This window comes from Phytophthora infestans, genomic scaffold (assembly GCF_000142945.1).
Source record: "Phytophthora infestans T30-4 supercont1.9 genomic scaffold, whole genome shotgun sequence".
Taxonomy (NCBI): Eukaryota; Oomycota; class Peronosporomycetes; order Peronosporales; family Peronosporaceae; genus Phytophthora; species Phytophthora infestans.
Genome location: NW_003303750.1, coordinates 594,104 through 616,116, shown reverse-complemented (window position 1 = coordinate 616,116; position 22,013 = coordinate 594,104). Strand labels below are relative to the sequence as shown.

Here is a 22,013-nt window from a genome sequence, read left to right as displayed (position 1 = left end):
TTGTTTTTTTGGCACTACAGCGTCAAGATGATGATCTTAGATAATGTGTCCGAGAAGCTGCGCTCGAAGCATGTGCGAACGCTCGAACTACTGCAGAAGACACTCGATGAGAATGTCGAGTTGCGTGAGCAAGTGTCACAGTTGCAAAAGGTTCGATTTTAGTGCCAAATTTGTTGCCGACATCTGCTCAAATTGTCATTTTTTGCCAAAGGGTACACTACACCTTGGCCAAGGATTGCCACGATCAAACCTTTCTTCTGAGCTAGAAGATGAAATTGAACGCCTTAAGGAAGAGCATATACGCAAACTAAGAGAAGTTGAAGAAGCTGCCAGAGCGAAGATGGCAGAACAAGCCCTTGCTGTAGAGACACTCAACGCTACAACCAGCAAACTGAAAAATGACATGATAACGATGGATGTGGCTTTACGTGAAGCACGAGATCGACTCAAATACGAGCGGCAAACGTGGAATGAGGAACGTGTCCAGCTTGAGGCCACTATCACGGAGGCGACAAAGACTCTGCCACCTGCTAGTCCGATTCGAGCCAAACAGAACCAGCCACATACTGAAGCGTTCATTGAAGAAGAGAAATCAAATCAACACCTTGAAGCCGAGCTAGAACTAAGTCGCCAGACTTGTGTCAATGCTGATACTGCGCGCCGGTTAACAGAGACGCAACTCAACGAGGTACGAATGGACTTTGCCCGCGTAACGAGTGAAGCTGCGTCCCAACGAGACCAGATTAGAGCTCTACAAGCGCAACTTGCTGCAACTCAAACACAACAGCAGTCGATGTCTGAGGAGTTAACTACTGCACGTCAGAGCTTGGAGACGAAATCACCCAAAGAACGACCGTTGTCTTCATCGACGAAGTTACAGCTGCAACAGAAAACCTTACTTGCGCAATTGCAGGACACAGAGGAGCGCTTTGCTAAGCTAGAATCGGAAAATCGAACTTTGCAATCCCATACCGCTAGGTTGCAACAACAGCTGGCAAATGAAGTGGCACAACGCAAGGCAGACGCCTCAGAAGCAGGGATTTTCGCCATCCACGTCGAGTTGAAGCGCGAGAATTTTCAGTTACGTGCACAAGTAGAAGAACTCAAGGCCCTGCAAAAGCGCTTTTTGACATCTGCAAAGAAGAAAACCATGAGCTTTCCCTCACTATAACTATACGTATTCAAGACACTACCGGGTGCACACTGATGCAATCATCTCGTTTTGTTTGCCTCGAAGACAGAACACTGTGAAAGTTTTTTTAGAACCATTCAATGTTCTTTCTCAAGCAGTAAAAAATAAGACTCCCAGCAAAAATTACGCATTTAAAAATGCGATGGAGTTGTAGCTTTTTATTTAAAGCTTATCTGTTGCCATACATATTCTGCCAGTGTGCATCGCTTCGTTAAACAACAATCAATACACCATGCGAGCCTAACTAGAATACTTTTTCTTTATCTGAATAAGCAGAGCTTATGCTGCCTGATCCCGCCTTCGATTTTTATTTTACATGTTAAGTGCTCAAATCGAACATGTGATACAAAGCAAAGCTAGAAAAAATTGGATTACAATTATAGAATAATAGTCAGCAGAAGACTACTGCCAAATGTTTTTCTTATAGATCATTTAAACTTGCTCCTTGCTTCTCGTATGGACTAATGATTAAAATTAGACCTTCAAAGCGAACGAGGACGTGAGTGTTGCTGATTTTTTTTCGTGACCCCCCCCCGTTACAGGACCTACCACGCTCCATCATTAAATACAGGTACAACGCAAGGTTTAATATCTCCTAGTGTAGCTCTCACATACTCCAGATATCCAGCATTACGGAGAAAAAAGTAGTGTGCAACATTCTTGACAACACTGAGGCAAAATATAGTACTTCGAGGTATAAACTTGCCCGAACATATAAACCGACAAGTATTTCTCTTCTTACGCGCTCTTTTAAAAAAAACTATTAAATGTATCATGTTGCTTTTCTCCGAGGAGCCGCAAAAAATAGCTACCACAAAAAAGTGGTACTATTTTCGATCGCTCCACCATCGTCTCCACTATTTTTGCCAGCATCGAATTGTCATCAAAGCCGAAAAACGCTGCTCTCCTCGCTGGTGTGGTCAAATTCAGGACCAGGACTTGGCTTATATGCGTAAAGCCGGTCTCAACAGGAACCTCAAACTCCTCAAATGCTTGGCTTCTCACGTCGTCGGGCGTTTCATCGGTGAACGCAGTTGCACAAATTACGAGTATGCTCGTTACCGAATCGGCTGATACCTCCATGTCGTCAAATTTCGCCAAAAGATTCTCGAACTTTTCGCATTCCTTGATAATGGTAGAATATCCAACGGGAGTTGCAACGGCCAGGCCCAATCTCAACATCCGGACTTTCGGAGATAATTCCTGCTCAGAAGGACTCGTACGCGCCAGCACTATCACATCAGGGACAATAGTAAGTTTTAGCCCTCTGAACCAGGACCAGCGTTGTTCGTCAGCATCCTCAAGTCTGCACTCTAAATGCCGCACCAATGCCGGCCAGTCCTTTGGGCCGAAATGATTCGCTATAAAATGGCCTCGAGTTGTCCACGTAGTAGCTGCCCAGCCAGAGATTAGGCAACGTCTTCACTTGGGACGAAACTTGTACTCCCACAAACTCGTCAAAAACCGTAGCCTCTCCGAAAAACTGCGGTAATTCCTGTCTTGGGGTGGTTTCTTTGGTAAATAACTGGCTCATTCTCTTAAGACACATCCACTGGACCACTTCCGGACGAGAAGTCACAAACACCCGCACAGTATCAAGTCCTATGAGATATTCGCGTAGTGGACGAAGCACACCAACCACAATGTTCATAACCACACGGTGTGCGCTAATATGCGCGTCCTCTACTGTTCCCTCCCATAATAGATGACACTCAAACACAACAGTTCTCGCAGACACTTGATCTCCGTTGGGGTCCGTGACAGAGTGAGTAAGATTGATGCGCGATTTCTTAGACGAGCTCCATCCAAACCATTTCTTCAGTGTCGATTGCCACCAGAGCACACGCTCGTACAGGTGGTCAAAGTCGATTGCCTTCGTGTTGAAGTCGCCTCCACTATCCACGAAATTACAAAAAGAGGCAAACGTTGGGTAGCCCGAGATAAATTTGATAATCTTTTGAAGATGACCTGATGAGGCTGCAAACAAGCGCGTGGCTGCGTCCTCCAAATCTTCATCAGTCGATAATTTCCAGCGAGCACTGAGTGTTCGGGTATCGGCACTTGAAACTCGTGTCTTGCACAAGATTTCTTTGATTGCATTCACAGTCATCCACTGCATCGGCAATCGCACGATCATGTAGGAGTTCAAACTGGCATCGGGAACAACGTCATGGAGAAAATCTGCATAACCGAGCACCAGAAGATGCAGCTGAGGGACCTGCGTCCACGACACCAGCACATTCTTGCAAGCGTCCATGAAACGCTCTCGTGATACCACATCTCCACGTGGGTCTTCGAATGCCTCACCGACGTTATCCAGCACAACAAACAAAGGCCCCAGCACACGCACCAACTCCGTCGCAAAATCATACGCCGCATCGCTCGCGTTCGTAGCAGGCATCGTCCCTGGTTGGAGCAGTTCACTAATTGCCGTAGCCAGAGCTTCATTCATTTTTGCCTTTAGTAAATCGGGTGGCACTACAAACTGCCGCGGTGTCCCTCGAACAAGAACCGTTCGACACGAACACAGTTGCTTTAGAAACTCATGCTGACTGGGTTGACGGTGCTGCGTTGGCTCCCGGCTGGTGAGCTCCTGCTGATTTTCAGGATCTTGAGGCTTCTCGTTACTCAGGGCTTGCCTGCATTGGTCGATATACTTCCTTCCCAGCTCTGTTTTACCTGTTCCATACACGTTGTCTACCAGTGGAATTTGCCACGTCGTTCTTCCCGATCTGTCGCGAGCCCCGGTGAAGTTAGAATAGTGAATACTCTGTAGCTTCTTAGCAGCACGACCTCGTCCGACAAAAGGCAATGTACCAGTTTCAAGTGAAGACCCCCACATGGTCTCAGGCTTCCACTCAGGAGCAACGGAGACGTATCCGGGCTTCGCTACTAAAATGTGAACGCTATCTTGCATTGCGTCGAGGCTTGGGAAGTGATAATCAACCAGTGGCCAGCGTGGGTCCATCTCGTTCTCATCTACTAGAAGTTCCTTCACAAACGGCACAGGCTCCTTCTTTCTCATTCGTTGCGCATCACGCATGGTTAAAGTTTGCCATGACTTGTCTGATTTTTGTGCCACGAAAAGTCTTAGAGTGTCCTTGTAGTCGATGTCTTCCTGGATCGCCTTCAGCAAATCCCGTCCAGACATGTCTTCCATGATTCGCAGCACCGACAGGGTGCCGTCATTGACTACAAGAAGCGCTAGCTCCAGCTCTCTCGACATCGGTGTTCTCGACTTGGATCTTTGCTTATTTGGTTTTTGGGTAACCCACCCACCCATCATTTTAAAGCCAAGGGTTTATTGGACTTTTTTTATTTTAAAATGTTTTTTTTTTAATTTTAAAATGACTTTTTAATTTTAAAATGAAAAGAAGCCTCTAAATTTGTACCCATTTAATGGGTTTCCGACCGTAGCGGTGTCGCATTCAACGTTAAGACCTTGATCAGAACTTAAGGGTAAAAACTTAAGCGTGCTTGACAAACTATTCAGGTGACACGACTGGATAAAAAAAGTGTAGCACACAGGGGTACGGAGTACCCAGAGAGACTCTCAGTACACAAGTTGGAGAGCTAACAAGGTTTCTCAGTACGGTGGCTGAAAGCCACACGCTATGCATTTGATTATGTTTAACTATGCTAGAAAGTTAAACAGATACATTGGCTTGGCCGCAATAATAGTAAAAAAAGACTTCTGGGTTTGAAGCATGAAAGTTTAGGTATTAACTTTGAGCCCTGGTCGTGGGCTGAAAGTTTCTTTGGATAAGGAACTTAGTATTAGTGACTCTTGAAGTCGAACGTCTTCCTCTGATGCTAAAGCTATGGCAGCCCTTCAATTCAATCCTGCTCCTGAGTCGTTTGACAATATCCTCTGCGAGGATGGAGCACCCCGTGTTCGCGAATTTGCCCCCGGCGCGGCAGGACGCGCTTAATAAGCTTATGTCCTTGCTTGGCCCGGAGGGCGTGGCCCAACTTGCATCGCAAGGTCCAGAGGCGGTCACCGCCAGGCTGGAATCGTTCTCACGCTACGAGAACGCGCTCTTGGAGCACGTCCAAGAGAGGATGAGCGCCACAACGGCAGCGGCGTCGATGACGCGTGAAGGGTCTATGAGACTAACACCGCTCATGGTGAGCGTAAAAACGGGGAAGGATGGAGAGAATCTCCTTCTCTGGACCCGTGAGGTCAAGATGACCGTGGGATCGACCCTGCTCCAGTCTGAGCATCAGCGCGTAGCGCTGACTATCTCCAGGCTTGGAGACTGCGCTCGCAAATGGGCACTAACGTGCAGCACGTCTGTTAACGCTGGGAAACCCACTTGGGATCAGCTTAGGCAACAGCTGTCGCGCGTGTTCGCACCGCCTATTCAGGCGTACCGTATCCGGTCGAAGTTCCTTGCTACCCGACAGATAAGACGGAGTTATTGGACTATGTCCAAGAGTTGAGAGCTCTTATCGTCGGAATGGCGGCAGACCCGCTTCCGGAACTGATCAGCGTGACTGTGTTCTTGGTACGACTTCGTGTGAGCGCAGCTCGAACGGAAGTATTCCGTGTACACCCTAACTCTTTCAAAGAGGCGGTGGATGACGCATTGAATGTCGAGCACAACCTCAGCTCGGCTCGACCTGCTTGGAGCGCTGGTAGCGCGAGCTCTTTGAGCGGCCCGGAGCCTATGAGCCTCAGTTATGCTGAAGACGAAGAAGCGGAGCTTCTTGCTGTGGAGCAGCGCGGCAGCCGCCGATGCTCTGTGTGCAATCGCAGAAGCACTTGAGGGCCTATTGTCCTCTGCGCAAGAAGCGCGAGGCTCCGGCGAGCCAACCCTCCGGGCCATCGCCGGGAAACGACAGCTCCCAGTAGGTGCGAGGCGGCCTACTGGGGAAGAACTGAGGTCTGAAGTGCCTCGAGGAGGTAGAGGGCAACGTGGCGCAGCCCCGAAGAGAGCTGAGCTCTCTTACGAGAAGAGTGTGTGCAAGCCGGGCTTGCTGGTCTTTCAAGCGAGCGTGAAGGGCTTTGAAAAGCCATGGAGAGTTCTGATCGACTCGGGAGCCTCAGGCAGCTATGCCCGTTGCTCCACCCTGGAAGGGAGTCAGCTGTATGCTGAGGCACTGGAAGTGTCAACGAGAGATACGATCTCTGTCCGTGTCGCGACGGGGACACTGATAACTGTGTCAAAGGCCTCTGTCGACCTTGGAGTGAAGTTTGAGAACTTCGATAGCGTGTAACGCTGTTTGGTCTTAGATCTAGATGCGAGATATGGCCTCATCCTTGGCATGGCATGGTAGAAAGCCATGAGCCATGGATCGACTGGAAGTCGAAAACGCTGGGTGTGTCGCACCCTGCTCCTAATGGAGCTTTGGTGAGTCATGAACCCACCTCTACTAGGAAGAAGAAGCGCTTTTGGCGCGAGCACGAGGTCGAGGCGGCCGTAGTGCTGGACATTGGTATGTCAGAAATTGTTAGCAACGAGGTTGCTGTTCGCCCTGAGGGCGTACGTGGTGCGGCACGTTATCCACTGAGCGGTGCAGGTCATGTCAGTGACCAGCTGCTGGGTCATGGTGAGGCCGAACGCGGAGTGGCACGTGATCCACTCAGTGGTACGGATCTGGGCGATGGTCTATCGCTGCATGACCCGAGGGCCGCGGTCGACTGCGAGTCGAGGCATCGTGGGCGCGGCCCAGGAGATGCAGATGAAGTGACACCTAGCTCACTGTGCGAGGGTCAAGGACCTCTTGTATCTCAGTCGAGTGTCTTGCCAGACACTGTCTTCTCTTCGAGGAGTGATGGTGCTGCTGCACCCGGTGGTGGTGATGGAGATGTCGCCACACCGCCCTCATCCGGCCGGGCTCGGTCGCGGAGCGAGAGAAGAAGAAGAAGCAGGGCGTCTGTGACGTCTTCGACGTCGGACGAGGTGTCTTACGTGACGAGCTCCATGTGGTTGCTGTGAACAGCTAACCACACTCTTCAATGGAGTGACGGGGGGGGGGTCGAAGGCGACATCAGCCTTGACACTCTGCCCGCTGTAGATGCTCTGCTAGGGCTGCCTTAACAACTGCGTCACAAGACGATTGAACGTTGCTGGTGCGTTCGACAGCCTCTGGGGCATGATCAGCCACTCCCAGAGCATACCGCTTGGAGTACTCACCGCTGTCAGCAGAATGTCGCTCTCTCTCATGAGAAATTGGTAGTCACCATCGACCAAGCTGAGTGCGCTGTACAACGTACAGCCTACCATAGAACGTCCTTGCGAGAAATCGACGTTTGCGCCGGGATGGTCGCCGCATTTAGCTTGTTAAGACATGAACAATGCGCCACTTGCAGTTCGGCTTTCTGACACAGAACGTGTGTGTCGAGTGCGGAGACTCACTCTCACGCACCATCCCTGCCGCGTGTTTTACACGGAAGAATGCGTCAATGACGCCACACTGCTCTCTTGGCAAAGGCCATTGCCTCGTTACGCAGTATTTGGTTCCAGGAACCAGGTCAATCTCATACAGGGTAGAAATGATCCCAAGGACCTTTTAGGCTCGCCGATCCACTTCTTGCGCTCAGCGCCTTCTTGGTGTCATCTAGGACGGTCTCATCTACGACGGATGGGGAGTTCAACTCATCCTCAGGTCCCAGCAGGACCACCTCGGCTAGCTCGCCTGCCTTCAAGGCTTCGCCAAACTCGGCAAAGGACACCTCGTCCGTGCTTACATCGGCAAGTCAGACGTGGAGAACCACATTGACCACTTGCGAGCGGTGCTGGAGTGCTTGCGCACTAATAAATTGTATGCCAACTTGGACAAGTGCGTCTTTGGAGAGGAGGAGGTACCTTTCCTCGGGTGCCTTTTTGGGAAGCGTGGCTTACGGGCGGATCCTGCCAAAGTCAAGGCCATCGTGGCCTGGTCGGTTCCCAAGAGCCAATAAGACTTACGCAAGTGGTTAGGCTTAGCCAACTACTTGCACAAGTACAGCGCGAGCTACGCAGAGATGGTCCGATCATTATCCGATTCCTTAAGCCGGATGCACCATGGTGCTGGAACGTCGAGCACGACGGAGCCTTTCAGGCTGTGAAGGAGGGCCTCCTCCAGGCTCCGATCCTTGCGCTACCGGACCCGGATCGTTCGTTTAGCGTCGTCTGTGACACCTCCGATTTTGAAATCGGCTGCGCTTTACTTCAAGCAGATGTCGAAGGGCGTGAGCGCGTGATTTCGGTTAAGTCTCACCAGCTCAAAGCTGCAGAGAAGAACTATCCCGTTCATGACAAAGAGCTACCTACAATGAAGTATGCTCTAGTCAAATTCACGGTACATCTAAGCCTTTTGTTATCTTTACTGATCATGCTTTGCAACGCACTGCGACACATGCGCCTCATCTCTCTCAGAGAATGGCAAGATAACTTTCCTTCTTTGTCGAGTACAACTTAAATTCGAGGTGAAGTACAAGGCGGCTTAATGTAGTGGCCGATGCGCTATCGCGCAGGCCGGACCACGAATTAGCCCATGTCACGACTTTGACATCGTCAGTGCCTGACTTGATACGCAGAGCGTATGCACAGTACAACATGTACGTAGCGCTGCAATGAGCTCTTGGGAGCGAAGCGTTTAAAGACGCTGACAAGGAATTGTCTGGGCGATTACGCGCGAGGCTGCATCGATACTCGCTCGATGGCGGCCTGCTCTACTACAGCACCGACTCTGAGGATAACCCTCGTGTAGTCGTTCCTCAGGATGAAAACCTGAAGTATCGAATCCTCTTTAAGGTTCCTGATACGCTCGTAGGCGGGCACTTAGGTCGGGAGAAGACCTATGGCTCGGTGAGCTCGATGTACTGGTGGCCCAAGATGTAAACGTGGGTTGGCACCTATGTACACACGTGTGTGGTACGTGTCAACGAACGAAGTCCGCGCCGAGCACGGCAGCGCCGTTGGCGAGTTTGCCTGTCCCCAAGGAATGCTGGCAGTCCATGAGTATGGACTTTGAGTTTGGCCTTCCTGAGGATAAGGCGGAAAACACGCGTATTGTGGTCTTTGTAGACCGATTGAGCAAGATTGCTCATTTAGCGGCGGTGCCGGACACCATTGATGGTGAGGGTACAGCTTTAAGCACTACGCCCGCATCGGCTTCGTGCTCGCTTCAAAAGCGCTTCTCCTTACTCAATAAACGTGTGGGCATCGCCCTTATAGCTGAATGGTAGAGCTCCGGCCTGGAAAGCCAAAGACCAGTGGCTCGATCCCCATCCGGGACACATGTTACAGCGCATCCACATTTGGATCATTCTGATCGAGCATGTTGTTTTAAAACAACAATGCATCTATCGGGACGCCTGTGACTGAACCTTGTTCAGCACAACATGAAGCACCTGCTTCCTTCGGGATATGTCCCCAACAGCACGACGTCTCTCCACCTCCTTCTCCCGCTGCGGGCACCGCTCATACGTACGAGCTGGCTGCTGCAGCCACTGGTCAGAGCCTGAGCTCAACTACTGACCTGTTCGCTCTCTACTCTAGTGGGAGGCACCCAGCGCCTGGCGACGCTGTCTCACGCCATGGTGGCGCTTCGGCACAGGATGTGCCCGGTCGTAAGCGTCCACGACGTCAGGGCAATCTTGCCGGAGGATAATCTCAAACTCCCACGAGTTCTGTGAGTGAGGGTAGCCCCTCCACTTTACAAAGTACCGGGTACGACCCTGGCATCTACGCCGCGCCACAAGGTATTCCAGGTGATAGTGGAGCTCACCATGCTCGAGCGGGAGGAGGACCTGCCCCAGCTGGGCTCTCGCGGGGAGGGTCAGCACCTGCCAGAACGGCGTCTGTGTCCATACGACGCCGGAGTCCACGACGCGAACATTCACATTCACCGCCCATCGGTCGATCTCGACGAGATGCTCCACCTTGTTGATAGGTTACAGCCACCACTGTCGACTTACAGCCAGGTATCGGACCTTGAGCGTCCAGGCGCTCGGCTGAACGTTCAGCTTGCCTTGCTCCTGTATCATGAGCACTTCGCTCCGCGGCCTGTTTCTCTGCCACATGCTGTTGATCAGCCTGATGTGGGTCCACCACTTGCTGTCATTCAGCCTCCCGTGGCTCTACCACCTGTTGCCCTGCAGCTGTCCGTGGCCCAGCCAAACAGAAGCGCTTTTGAAGCGAGCACGAAGCCGATGCGGTCGTAGTGCTGAACTTTGGTATGCCCGAAATTGTTAGCAACGAGGTTGCTGTTTGCCCTGAGAGCGTACGCGGTGCGGCATGGGATCCGCTGAGCGGTGCAGGTCATGTCAGTGACCAGCTGCTGGGTCCTGGTGAGGACGAACGCGGAGTGGCGCGAAATCCACTGAGTGGTACGGATCTGTACCGCTGCGTGGCCCGAGGGCCGCGGTCGACTGCGAGTCGAGGCATCGTGGACGCGGCCCAGGAGATGGAGGTGAAGTGACACTTAGTTCAATGTGTGAGGACCAAGGACCTCTTGGCTCTCAGCCGAGTGTCTTGCGAGACACTGTCTCCTCTTCAAGGAGTGATGGCGCTGCTGCATTCGGTGGTGGTGATGGAGATGTCGCCACATTGCCCTTATCCGGCTGGGCTCGGTCGCGGAGGGAGAGAAGAAGAAGACGCAGGGCGTCTGTGACGTCTTCGACGTCAGACGGGGTACGAGCGGTGAGGCTTCACGTGATTGCTGTGAACAGCTGTACACACTCGTCAATGGAGTGACGGGGGAGGTCGAAGGAAACATTAGCCTTCACACACTGCCCGCTGTAGATGCTCTGCTAGGGCTGAACGAGATGTCCATTGCCGAGTTTGGCGAAGCCTTGAGGGCAGGCGGGTTAGCCGAGGTGGATCTGCCGGAACCTGAGGAGAAGTTGAACTCCTCATCCGTCGTGGACGACGCGGCCCTAGAGGACACCAAGAAGGCGCTGGGCGCAAGAAGTGGATAGGCGATCCTAAAAGATCCTACGCGGATCCCTTCTACCCTGTGGTAAAGGAATATGGAGACGTTGTCTCGAAAGACTCACTGATGGGCCTGACTCCGGATCGAGGCGTGTGTCATGCGATTGACCCGGTTCCTGGAACCAAATACTGCGTAGCAAGGCAATGGTCTTTGCCAAGAGAGCAGTGTAACGTCATTGACGCATTCTTCCGTGCGAAGCACGAGGCAGGGACGGTAAGTATCGAATCCTCTATGAGGTTCATGATACGCCCGTGGGCGGGCACTTAGGTCGGGAGAAGACCTATGGCTCGGTGAGCTCGAAGTACTGATGGCCCAAGATGTATAAGTGGACTGGAACCTATGTACGCACGTGTGAGACGTGTCAACGGACAAAGTCCGCGCCGAGCACGGCAGCGCCATTGGCGAGTTTGCCTGTCCCCAAGGGATGTTGGCAGTCCATGAGTATGAGCTTTGTGTTTGGCCTTCCCAAGGATAAGGCGAGAAACACGGGTATTGTGATCTTTGTAGACCTATTGAGCGAGATGGCTTATTTAGCGGCGGTGCCGGACACCATTGATGGTGAGGGTACAGATTTGCTGTTTTTAGACCGCGCCTTTTGCCAACATAGCTTGCCCGAGGCAATTGTCTCGGATCGAGACCCGCGCGTCACCGCAAAGCTCTAGACGTCCCTGTTACGAGTGCTCGGCACTCGTTTGGACATGTCCACAGCGGACCATCAGCAGACCGATGGTCAAACCGAACGCGTGAATCGCGTTGTGGAGGATATCCTTCGAAGCGTATGCGCTGAGACGCCAAATCGCTGGAGCCAGATGCTTCCCACTCGTTGCGTTCGCTTTATATAATGCAGTGCACGCCTCGACAGGCTACACTCCGTTCTATGTGAACGGCTCGGTGAACCCTCGCGTCCCACTGACGCCGCCACGCAGTGGCTCAGGTCTTTATAGGGGAGGGAAAGCCGAGCGGCTAGCTGATGTCAGCTCTGTTGCGGTTCGCAAGCAAGTCGATTACTCTGTCTCTTTGAGACTGAGCGTAATGCGTCAAGTACGCGACACTATGACTGAAACCAAGACATGCAGAAGGAACATGCAGATGCCAAGGGCAGAAGCAATGTTGAGAGGTTTGAGGTCGGTGACCAAGTTTTATTAAACGCGAAAAACCTACCAACTCATGCAGTGTCTAGTCTTCAAGACGAAGTTGAGAACTCGGCTCATAGGACCGCTCAAGGTCGTGGCCAGAAAGCGTCTAGCGTATACGCTCAACCTTCCGAAGAAGATGCGCACGCATCCGGTCTTCTATGTTGGCTTGCTTAAGCCGTTTCAAGACCCTGCTCAGGTGAGCGCGGAGGCGTTTGCGCCAACGGTGGCTGGGCCACGGACAGCTGCAGGGCAACAGGTGGTAGATCCACGGGAGGCTGAATGACAGCAAGTGGTGGACCCACATCAGGCTGATCAACAGCATGTGGCAGAGAAACAGGCCGCGGAGCGAAGTGCTCATGATACAAGAGCAAGGCAAGCTGAACGTTCAGCCGAGCGCCTGGACGCTCAAGGTCCGATACCTGGCTGTAAGTCGACAGTGGTGGCTGTAACCTATCAACAAGGTGGAGCATCTCGTCGAGATCGACCGATGGGCGGTGAATGTGAATGTTCGCGTCGTGGACTCCGGCGTCGTATGGACACAGACGCCGTTCTGGCAGGTGCTGACTCTCCCCGCGAGAGCCCAGCTGGGGCAGGTCCTCCTCCCGCTCGAGCATGGTGAGCTCCACTATCACCTGGAATACCTTGTGGCGCGGCGTAGATGCCAGGGTCGTACCCGGTACTTTGTAAAGTGGAGGGGCTACCCTCACTCACAGAACTCGTGGGAGTTTGAGATTATCCTCCGGCAAGATTGCCCTGACGTCGTGGACGCTTACGACCGGGCACATCCTGTGCCGAAGCGCCACCATGGCGTGAGACAGCGTCGCCAGGCGCTGGGTGCCTCCCACTAGAGTAGAGAGCGAACAGGTCAGTAGTTGAGCTCAGGCTCTGACCAGTGGCTGCAGCAGCCAGCTCGTACGTATGAGCGGTGCCCGCAGCGGGAGAAGGAGGTGGAGAGACGTCGTGCTGTTGGGGACATACCGAAGGAAGCAGGTGCTTCATGTTGTGCTGAACAAGGTTCAGTCACAGGCGTCCCGATAGATGCATTGTTGTTTTAAAACAACATGCTCGATCAGAATGATCCAAATGTGGATGCGCTGTAACATGTGTCCCGGACGGGGATCGAGCCACTGGCCTTTGGCTTTCCAGGCCGGAGCTCTACCATTCAGCTATAAGGGCGATGCCCACACGTTTATTGAGTAAGGACTAATCATGGTATAAGAGGTCTGCGCCCGGGTGGAATAAAACCACCGACCGGTGGCTTCCAAAGCCAACGTTCGACCACTGAGTTAAAAGGGTGTTGCCCTTACGCTTGTCCATTATAGGACAACAGCTCATGGAACGAGAGGGCTGTACCATGGTGGGCTCGAACCACTTGTGGTTGTGGCTCTCAAAGCCAACGCTCAACCATTGAGCTAAAAGGGAGTTGCCACTTAAGCCTGTCCAAGCGTGGACAATCGTTCATAGATCGAGAGGGCGATTCCCTGGTGGGATCGAACCACCGACCAATCACTTGTTAAGAGAGTGTTCAGCCGTTGAGCTGTTGTCGACGACTCGGATGAGTCAAGAACATAGCTCTAAGCACTTTGCAGTTCTTCGAGAGGGCGCGGAGCATCGGTTAGGTCTGAGACCGCTTGAAAACAAGACGCGCGGTGCGCTTCGAACATTGAGCCGTGGGCCGACGCCGAAACGGGGGGCATCAGCGATGCGTAGGCGTTTGAGAGCTCGCGGAGCTGTGCACGCTGGTGTGAGGTGTATAAACCTCCGCCGCCTTGACAAGACGTGTCCTGGCTGCGGAAGGTTCGAGAACGGAATGTTCTCAACTTAGTGGGGGGGGGGGCGTGTAACGGGGTCACATGGTATGGAACACACTGGGGTACGGAGTACTCGGAAACTTAACAAGGTCTCTCAGGACGGTGGCTGAAAGCCACACGTTATGCATTTGATTAGGTTTAACTATGCTATATAGTTAAACAGATACATTGGCTTGACCGCAATTATAGTAAATAAAAGACTTCTGGTCTTGAAGCATAAAAGTTAAGGTATTTACCTTGAGCCCTGGTCGTGGGATGAAAGTTCCTTTGGATAAGGAGCTTAGTATTAGTGACTCTTTGAGTCGAATGTCTTCCTCTGACGCTAAAGCTACGGCAGCTCCGCTGCAAAAAGTCTCGACATAAATGTCATTTAACTGCGGCACGTATCAGCAAAAACAAAAGGAACATGTCTAAGAGGGGGAGAGGGGAGGGGGTCAGAGCAGCACATTTATTGCTGCTCTTAAAGGGACAAAGCCAATTGGAATTTGACGATATTGCTTTTAAGGACAAAATTTGTTGGGGCATACAAGAAGCTTGTATATTTGTACTATGACGTCATCGTTGTAATAGCCCTGGTGGTTTTTGCACCCACCCACTTCTTCACTTTCACATGATTCTTAGACGGCATTCATCAATTTTCATACAGTCTAGTAGGTTTTCCCAGAGAACGTCATACAGCCCGTGTTGAGTTTGGCATGTATTGCTGGCATAAACGGCGAGTATGTGCCCAACTCAAGCGTTCTGCTGGTCTTTTATTTTGTGTTATACCTTGTTAGACAGTTTGTTACTTGCAGCGGGCTTTAGCGTCAGAGGAATACATTTGACTCAAAAAGCCACTAATACTAAGTTCCTTATACGTAGGACACTTACAGCCCACAACGAGGGCTCAAAGTTAATACTTTAGCTTTATGCTTCAAAACCATATTTGTTTTATTTACTATTATTGCGGCCAAGCCAATGTATCTGTTTAATATCAAGCATAGCTAAAACTAATCAAATGCATGACGTGTGGCTTTCAGCCAACGCACTTAGAGACCTTGCTAGCTCTCCGGGTACTCCGTGCCCCAGTGTGTAACACTCCATGTAGCCCCGTTACATATATCATCATTCGGTCTTTCTTGTTTTTGTGTGGGTACGGGTGGTCGTATTAGTGGTCGCAACGACCAAAACGGTCACTTGTATACTAGCCCATCTCTAAACGGCGATATCACACGTTAAAATATGTCCCAAACTGCGTTTGGCGATAGAAACAATTCTAAACAGCATCAACCAACTCGTAAAACTGACTGAGCTACAGATCAAAACGTAGGTGCTCAAAATAACCTGGCGTGTATTGAGTGACAGAAAGATTTCTTTCTGTCGCGGGCGTGCTCGCTTGCGCGGACACTGACGTGTTCGTGCCTGCAGGTGCAGGCACATACGTAGCAGACTCTTGTGCAGGCATCTTCCTCGGTGAGCTCATTGCGAAATGATCTCAGGGTTTTCAAACGTTTTGACGCCCTCGTCAATAGTCTTTGAATGATCTGTTAGGACTAGAGAGTCTTGGCTTAACGGGGGGGGGGGTGATGGGGTTACACGCAAGCGACAAAACATAGCCACTTGGTCACGAAAGAGGTTTTCCACGTTGGTGTGAGATACACCAATGGTTACCTGCTGGTCTGCATACACTTAGGGCATTCATTGGTTGAAAGTCAATATCTTCAACCAATTGGAATAGTAGGATTATGTGAACCATTCGTTTAGAGAATTAGATTAGAAAAAAAACATAAACAGTTCTCATTTTTACCGGAAATCGGGTTTTCTCTCCTATTTAAGTAAATAAATACTTTTGAAAAAGTAGTTAATCTAAGTGACCGCAACTTACGCTTCCTCATTCAGGTGCGCTAACGTGTAAGCCAAAGAAGTGGGCTTAAAGTAGACCCATTACAGGGTCGGCCATTAGGGGGGGCAGTCAAGACCGAGCTCAAGCCGGCGGCCTCGTTTCCACGCCTCCCTCGATCCTATTGGACGGCCGGATCGTCGCAGAATTCAAGCTACCTTTAACTCCCTCGATGGTTGGACCTGAAAGCTCTAAAGGCGTCGACCGCATGCCGCTTGGCCCCTCAGGGGCCGCAATGCTGCAAGCCAGATTGATCGTGTGTCGAGCGAGGAGCCAAATCATGTATACTCTCAATAATCAGCAAATCGGGCGACAATGCGGATTAATTGGAGGTGTTCTTCGACGCGGCGACGAAATGTCTCTTGAATTAGCAACGCACTGCGTAGGAGACGCTAATCACGGCACCAGCCCCAACGACCAAGCGGCAGGATGTCGATCTGGAATCGATTGTCTCAGATCACACCGGGCACGATCCAGACAATCGGGATCTCGCAATTCCCATCAACGATGGCTAGAGCTGCCACAGCAGCGGGAACGTTGGTAATCGCTCCGCGCGTTCTTGACTCTGGCTTATCTGAGCTCTGAGAGATACCAAGGAAGGCCGGCGACGAAGATCGCACGTAATCTTGGATAAGCAATGTAAAGCTAGCCTTCGTACGCTATCAGACCCTGGTCGGCGAGAAGTGCTTGGTTCTGGGAGGCCTGTTCGCAGGATCGGCCGCAACCGGTACCGAGAGCTTCGTCAGACAGGTTCGGTGACTGGACAATACTTCAGCGCGAATCCCAGGTATACTGTTTTGGGATCGGCATATCTGTCGCAAAACCGTAGTGCCATGCGGAGAAGCGGGCCGGTGCGACGGGAAAACCGGTACTGCAGACGAGAGTCAACGGCACGAATGTGCTGGTATTACAGAAAGCGTGTATGTGACAAAAGGACATACCACGACTTTGGATGGATCGCTTATGTACCTCTTCGATGTGTGCGTTTGTGAAATGACGGATCAGGACGTGGTCCTCAGCATAGCCTTCATGGAGCCATCTATTGGGCTGGACTTGGCCGATGCAGCGCAATTGTCGGCCGGATGCGATATGCATTTAGCTGTCAGGTCGGCGATCACTGTACGGAGAGCACGTACGGTGGATCAATCGAAAACGGAACTCGACCGTGGAAGCCGCCGAGTTTGTAAAACGCCTTCTGAGGTCAAAACCGTCGAAGACGCTCTGGATCCATTGTGTGATCTCGGGCCCTGGTAAAAGACGATTTCTGCGGATGGCGAACGTCAGTGATCGTACGATGTGTACCCGCTCACACCCATCTAGAAGCATGGTTAATGGGAGACCATGTACCTAGGCGTCAGGGCTTTGTCACAGTTGGGTTGCGGCAATACTGGAATGGGTCCAACTTCAATTACATAAGTAGGTAGATATTTTTGGAGTAATTACCGAAGTAGGTGAAGTGGCACACGGGTAGCGTGTGTCAAGCTGTCATCATCTGATTGATTGATATTGAGGAGTTAGACTCACTTATTGACCAATCAGGTGTAGACATGTATTTGAGTGGCTCACACAAGGCCAGGGGTAGCCGCCCTGGTCCTAAATATATCAGAGTTAAATTTGACACAAACCTAAGACTTGGTTTTACTATTGCGAGCTTCCTCCACACTACAGTGTAAGCTAGTGACGGTAACTCTCACCACGTTACACCTACTAGCACTTAGTTGTCCTTCCAACGACCAAGGCTACGATGAGCCAGGTCCAGATATCCAGGGCGACCCTGGAGCACGCTGCATTTCCCCATCTTACTCGCGTGGAGTGGGAAGCGCCTAACCGCCTCGTGGCGGTGTCCGGCGATGTCGCTGTCGCATCGTTGCCGAGCCCAGCGACGCCCGACCAGCAGCGTCTTGTAGCACAAGAGTTCATGAAACGCGAGCTCGCCGATGCGAATCGGCGGGTGTCAACTCCCTCGCCTCCATCCTAGAATGACGTCATCAAGTTACAGACGTCGACGTATTCTGACGCCTGCGGAAACCGACTCCCACTAAACGGTGGTTCCGCGAGACCATCATCGCTATCACCTCGCGACTCATCGAGGTGTCGTCCGCCAAGCCGAACTTCCTCCTCTCCCGGTTAGACGGGAAGGCCAAATAATAGACCCTTGGCAACCTGTCTGTTGACCTTGAAGATTCCCAACTCTGGAAACTCACCAGAGTGACTTGCACCTCGCGTTCGTGCAGCGTTCTTCGCTCTTCGGTAAGGAAAGATGTCCATGCGTGATTATGTTCAGAAGACGTGACATCTGGTCCCATGCATCGTGACCAAGCCAATCGAAAAGGCCTCGCAAGGCCACGTACTCGTGTTAGGCATACGCGAGGGTATGACCCGTTATTGTCTTACCAGAGCTGAACCCTCCTATCTCGAGGAGGTGTTTGCACTCGCGATTCGCGAGGATTACATAGTCGCTGCGTCGCCACAGCCATACCTGCATAAGCCCGAGAGTCTACCCCGCCGAGTCCAGGGAGATCGACCCATTCAACGTGTCGAGTGATCGACGTCGCGGGATTTATTGCTGTAGCGGTGGGCGATGCAATCGTTCCCTCATTTGCTTTCGCTGTGGGAAGAAAGGTCATCGCGCGCCAGCGCCCGTCGTCGTACACGCCGATGCGAAATATTTCTCGATCGCTCATTAAAAAAAAAAAACCAGGACCAGTAGGTGCGGGGCGTCCTACTGGCTTTAACGAAGGACCAGGCCCTTCGGTGGCAGCCTAACCTTCAAGCCCCCCCCCCCCCCGTGCTCCAAGCACACACTAATGCCACCAGGTGGCGCCCAGAGACTGACCCCACGTCACAGTCGTGGACAAAACAGCACCGACGCAGGCAGTGCACAGAGCGGGCGATGGCCCTCTCTGTATGGCTTGTGCAACGTTGTTGGACAAAGGGCCCTCGCGGTGTCGCGAGGAAGATGATAAAGAGGTTGAGCATAGACTCCCACAATACGAGAATGCGGTCGGGCAGAGGTTCCCGCCGAACGATTCGTCGGTCGAGTAGGTTAGGCTCCCGTCAAACGATGCTGCGGCTAAGCAGGGTCCCCCGCGTGTCCCCGGCTCGGTCGAGTACGGTGTCCCGCGCATAGAGGACGGGGTGATGAATCGTCGAATAGCTGTAATTCAGACTCGAGCGTGAGCTCAAGGAAGACGAAGAAAAGTCGAGGAGACGGCGCCTGAAGCCTCGTCGAGACTCCACGTCCAGCGATAGCCTACCGATGGAATCGGTCTGCGCGCTCGAGTAGTGGAAGGTGGTTCGAGTCGGTCGCGCAAGATCAAAGTCGCGATCCGCCGCGCGAAGCGGTGGCGATCACACGCATTCCAGGCTTGTCCTGGAAGAGCTTTCTTCGGGACCTCAAAGCTGGAGACGTCGATCAAGTGTGCTTGATCACCGAGGCAATCTCGGTAAATGAGTCAGCAAACGCAGTCGCAACGGATAATGAGCGTTCACGTCCGCAACGTGCTGAACCTAAATCTTCTCGTGAAGAACGATTCCAAATGCAGTCCTGGGGGGGGGGGCCTTGCGGGAGTCAGAGAATCCCGTATACGACACCGCGTGCGAGTACGCCGACGTCTTCCCGGATATGATCCCCGCCCAAATACCGGCGGATCGTGGGTCCCAGCACGATATCGACCTTGCACCAGGTACGAAGTACTGCGTCACCAGACAATGGCCACATCCCCATGATCATAGATGACTTTTTCGAGGGCCACCGGAAGGCAGGTCATGTGCGCGAGAGTACCTCGCCCCATTCAAGTCCAACATTCGGCGTAAAGAAAACTATTAGGGGATGGCGCATTGTTCACGCATTAAACAAATTGAATGATGCCATCATCCCCGCGCAGACTCCGATCCCTCGGAAGGACATGAAACTGGACTCCATGGCTGGCAACGTTATGTACAGCGCCATCGACCTGACCAATTGATTCAATCAGATCCTGATGGGAGCATGTGATGTGCCTCTCACCGCCGTAAGTACACTGAGCGGGAGTGTCTCGTGATGCCACAGGGTCTGAAGAACGCGCTCCCACCTTTAATCGCATGGTCTCCCATGTGCTTCGTCCGCTCCGAGACTTCGCGCCGAATTACTTTGACGCCATCATGTGCACAGCCGCGCTGAAGGCAACCTCAGTGCCGTAGAAGTACATTTGAACCCCCTGAGGCAAGTCTTCCAGGTGATGTGAGAGAACAAGTTCTACGCAAACCTGAAGAAATTTGTCCTCTCTGCACCGGCGATTCCGGTGTTGAATGGTACGTGAACAAGATTGATGTGCGCGCGGATCCCGGGAAGGTCTTGTCTATCTGTTCTTGATCAGCTCCGACAAGCCCCACAGAGTTGCGTCAGTGGCTTGGCATGGCCAATTACTTGCACAAGCTCACGAAGAATTATGCTGGGTTGATCCAACTGCTGTTCTCACTGCTAAAGAAAACCTTGATCTGGGAGTGGAAATTGGACCACCAAAGCTGCGTTCGACTCAGTGAAAGGTGTTTGGCGTCTACGCCAATCTTGAAGCTTTCCAGGGTGTAAGCGTCACCCACCGCCTTGATTACTCAAAGAGGGCCGACCAAGCGAGGAGCAAGTTTGTTGGCACCGAGGCTGGTTACGGCAGAGACGCGGACTCCCTCGGTCGACAGAAGAACGCGATCTCCTATCTTGAATCTATTCACGTTATTTCGACCGTGCTTATCTGCGCATTCCTTTTGCTTGCTCACTGCGCTCTGCAGTGCGCGGACGAACCTTAACATGGGTTTTCTCTGCATGACAAATTCCGCAACTGCCGAGCGATCGGTTGGAAGCACCGAGATTTTCGGTGTGGTAACGTCCTACTCTCGATCCTAGCTGCCTGGATCGATCAAGTTCTGCGATGTCCATCTCGTTATCTGAGTTGTGGTACGTCGAGGAGGCTCGATGATATGCTTGGACGGGGAGTGCGTCAAGACGTTCACACTGGCTACACCCAAAGCTAACGCTAAAGTTGAGTGCACTGGCAGGCTTGTTGACACCGGTGAGGTTACTGGTGCACGTTGAGACACTGGTTCGCGTACCGGTGGGGACCACGACACGGGCTCGTTGTCTGCAGGACTGACCGCAGTATCAGCATTCATGTCAATCAAAGGTGATCCTCCCACACCAAGGGTGGAGCCGCCAGCATCCGTGGGATGTCCCGCGGCGAGAAGTGTCAGGATACGTGTGGCGATGATTGTTCACGAAGAACGGTGTCAGGCCCGTCGAGGCGTGCTCGGCGTTGTTGTGTGCGAATTTGGCTAGCGGAAGGAACGAACCCCAGCTCGTGCACGAGGTCACGTAGCTGCGGAGAACGTCTTCTAGGTTTCGGCTGACGCGTTCTGTTTGTCAATCTGTCTCCGGATGTGCCGCAGTCGACATCAGTAGTTTATCTCTAAAGAGCTCAAAGAGGCGTGACCAGAACGCGGGTATAAATTGCGGGTCGCGGTCGGATACGATAGACTCCAGCAGACCGTGGTGATGAAAAATCACGTCGACGAAGTGGGCCGCGAACGCTTCCGCGGTGATCGATGCTGTCACAGAAACGAAATGGACCATTTCGCTGAAACGATCGTCGAACTTAAGTACACCCGTGTGCCCGGCTATATCGGGCGGAAGCCCGAAGATGAAGTCCATCGAAAAAGAGCGCCAGGCTATCCTGGCGACCAAGAGAGGGTGCAACGACGGGGGGGGGTCTGAGATGTCGAAGACAGTTTGACCCGTTGACATGTTTAACATGTGCGGACCTACTTGCGTACTCACTTGTACAAGTGGGGCTAATAGAAGTATCTCGACAGTGCCGCGTACGTCTTCTTGCCACCGAGATGGCCTCCAGTGGGGGCGTCATGGTACTCGTGGATAATAAGCGCACGTAGATCAGCGTCGTTTGGGACGACGACCCGAGGTCCATCGAACCTGTCGATGCTGTACGTCAGCAGATTGCCGTCTAGTCGATATCGATCGATCTGATTACGCGTAGTCTTTACCAGGGAGCTTGGTGTCTCACTACTACGAGCGCGTAGGT

General features: G+C 52.2%; 2 protein-coding genes and 1 non-coding gene across 3 annotated transcripts; 1 reads left to right on the top strand and 2 right to left on the bottom strand.

The window, feature by feature from the left end:
- Positions 1–27: 27 nt before the first annotated feature.
- PITG_05794 (uncharacterized protein) lies at positions 28–1,171 on the top strand (the record flags this gene model as incomplete). The annotated part of the gene is made up of 2 exons (XM_002997996.1): positions 28–150; positions 212–1,171. The coding sequence occupies 2 exons, from the start codon at positions 28–30 to the stop codon at positions 1,169–1,171; spliced, it is 1,083 nt and encodes a 360-aa protein (XP_002998042.1).
- Positions 1,172–2,492: 1,321 nt separating this feature from the next.
- PITG_05793 (crinkler (CRN) family protein, putative) lies at positions 2,493–4,418 on the bottom strand (the record flags this gene model as incomplete). Its single annotated transcript, XM_002997995.1, has 1 exon — positions 2,493–4,418. The coding sequence occupies one exon, from the start codon at positions 4,416–4,418 to the stop codon at positions 2,493–2,495; it is 1,926 nt and encodes a 641-aa protein (XP_002998041.1).
- Positions 4,419–13,601: 9,183 nt separating this feature from the next.
- PITG_26261 lies at positions 13,602–13,674 on the bottom strand. Its single transcript has one exon. It is a non-coding gene; the product is annotated as a tRNA-Ser (tRNA).
- Positions 13,675–22,013: the final 8,339 nt, after the last annotated feature.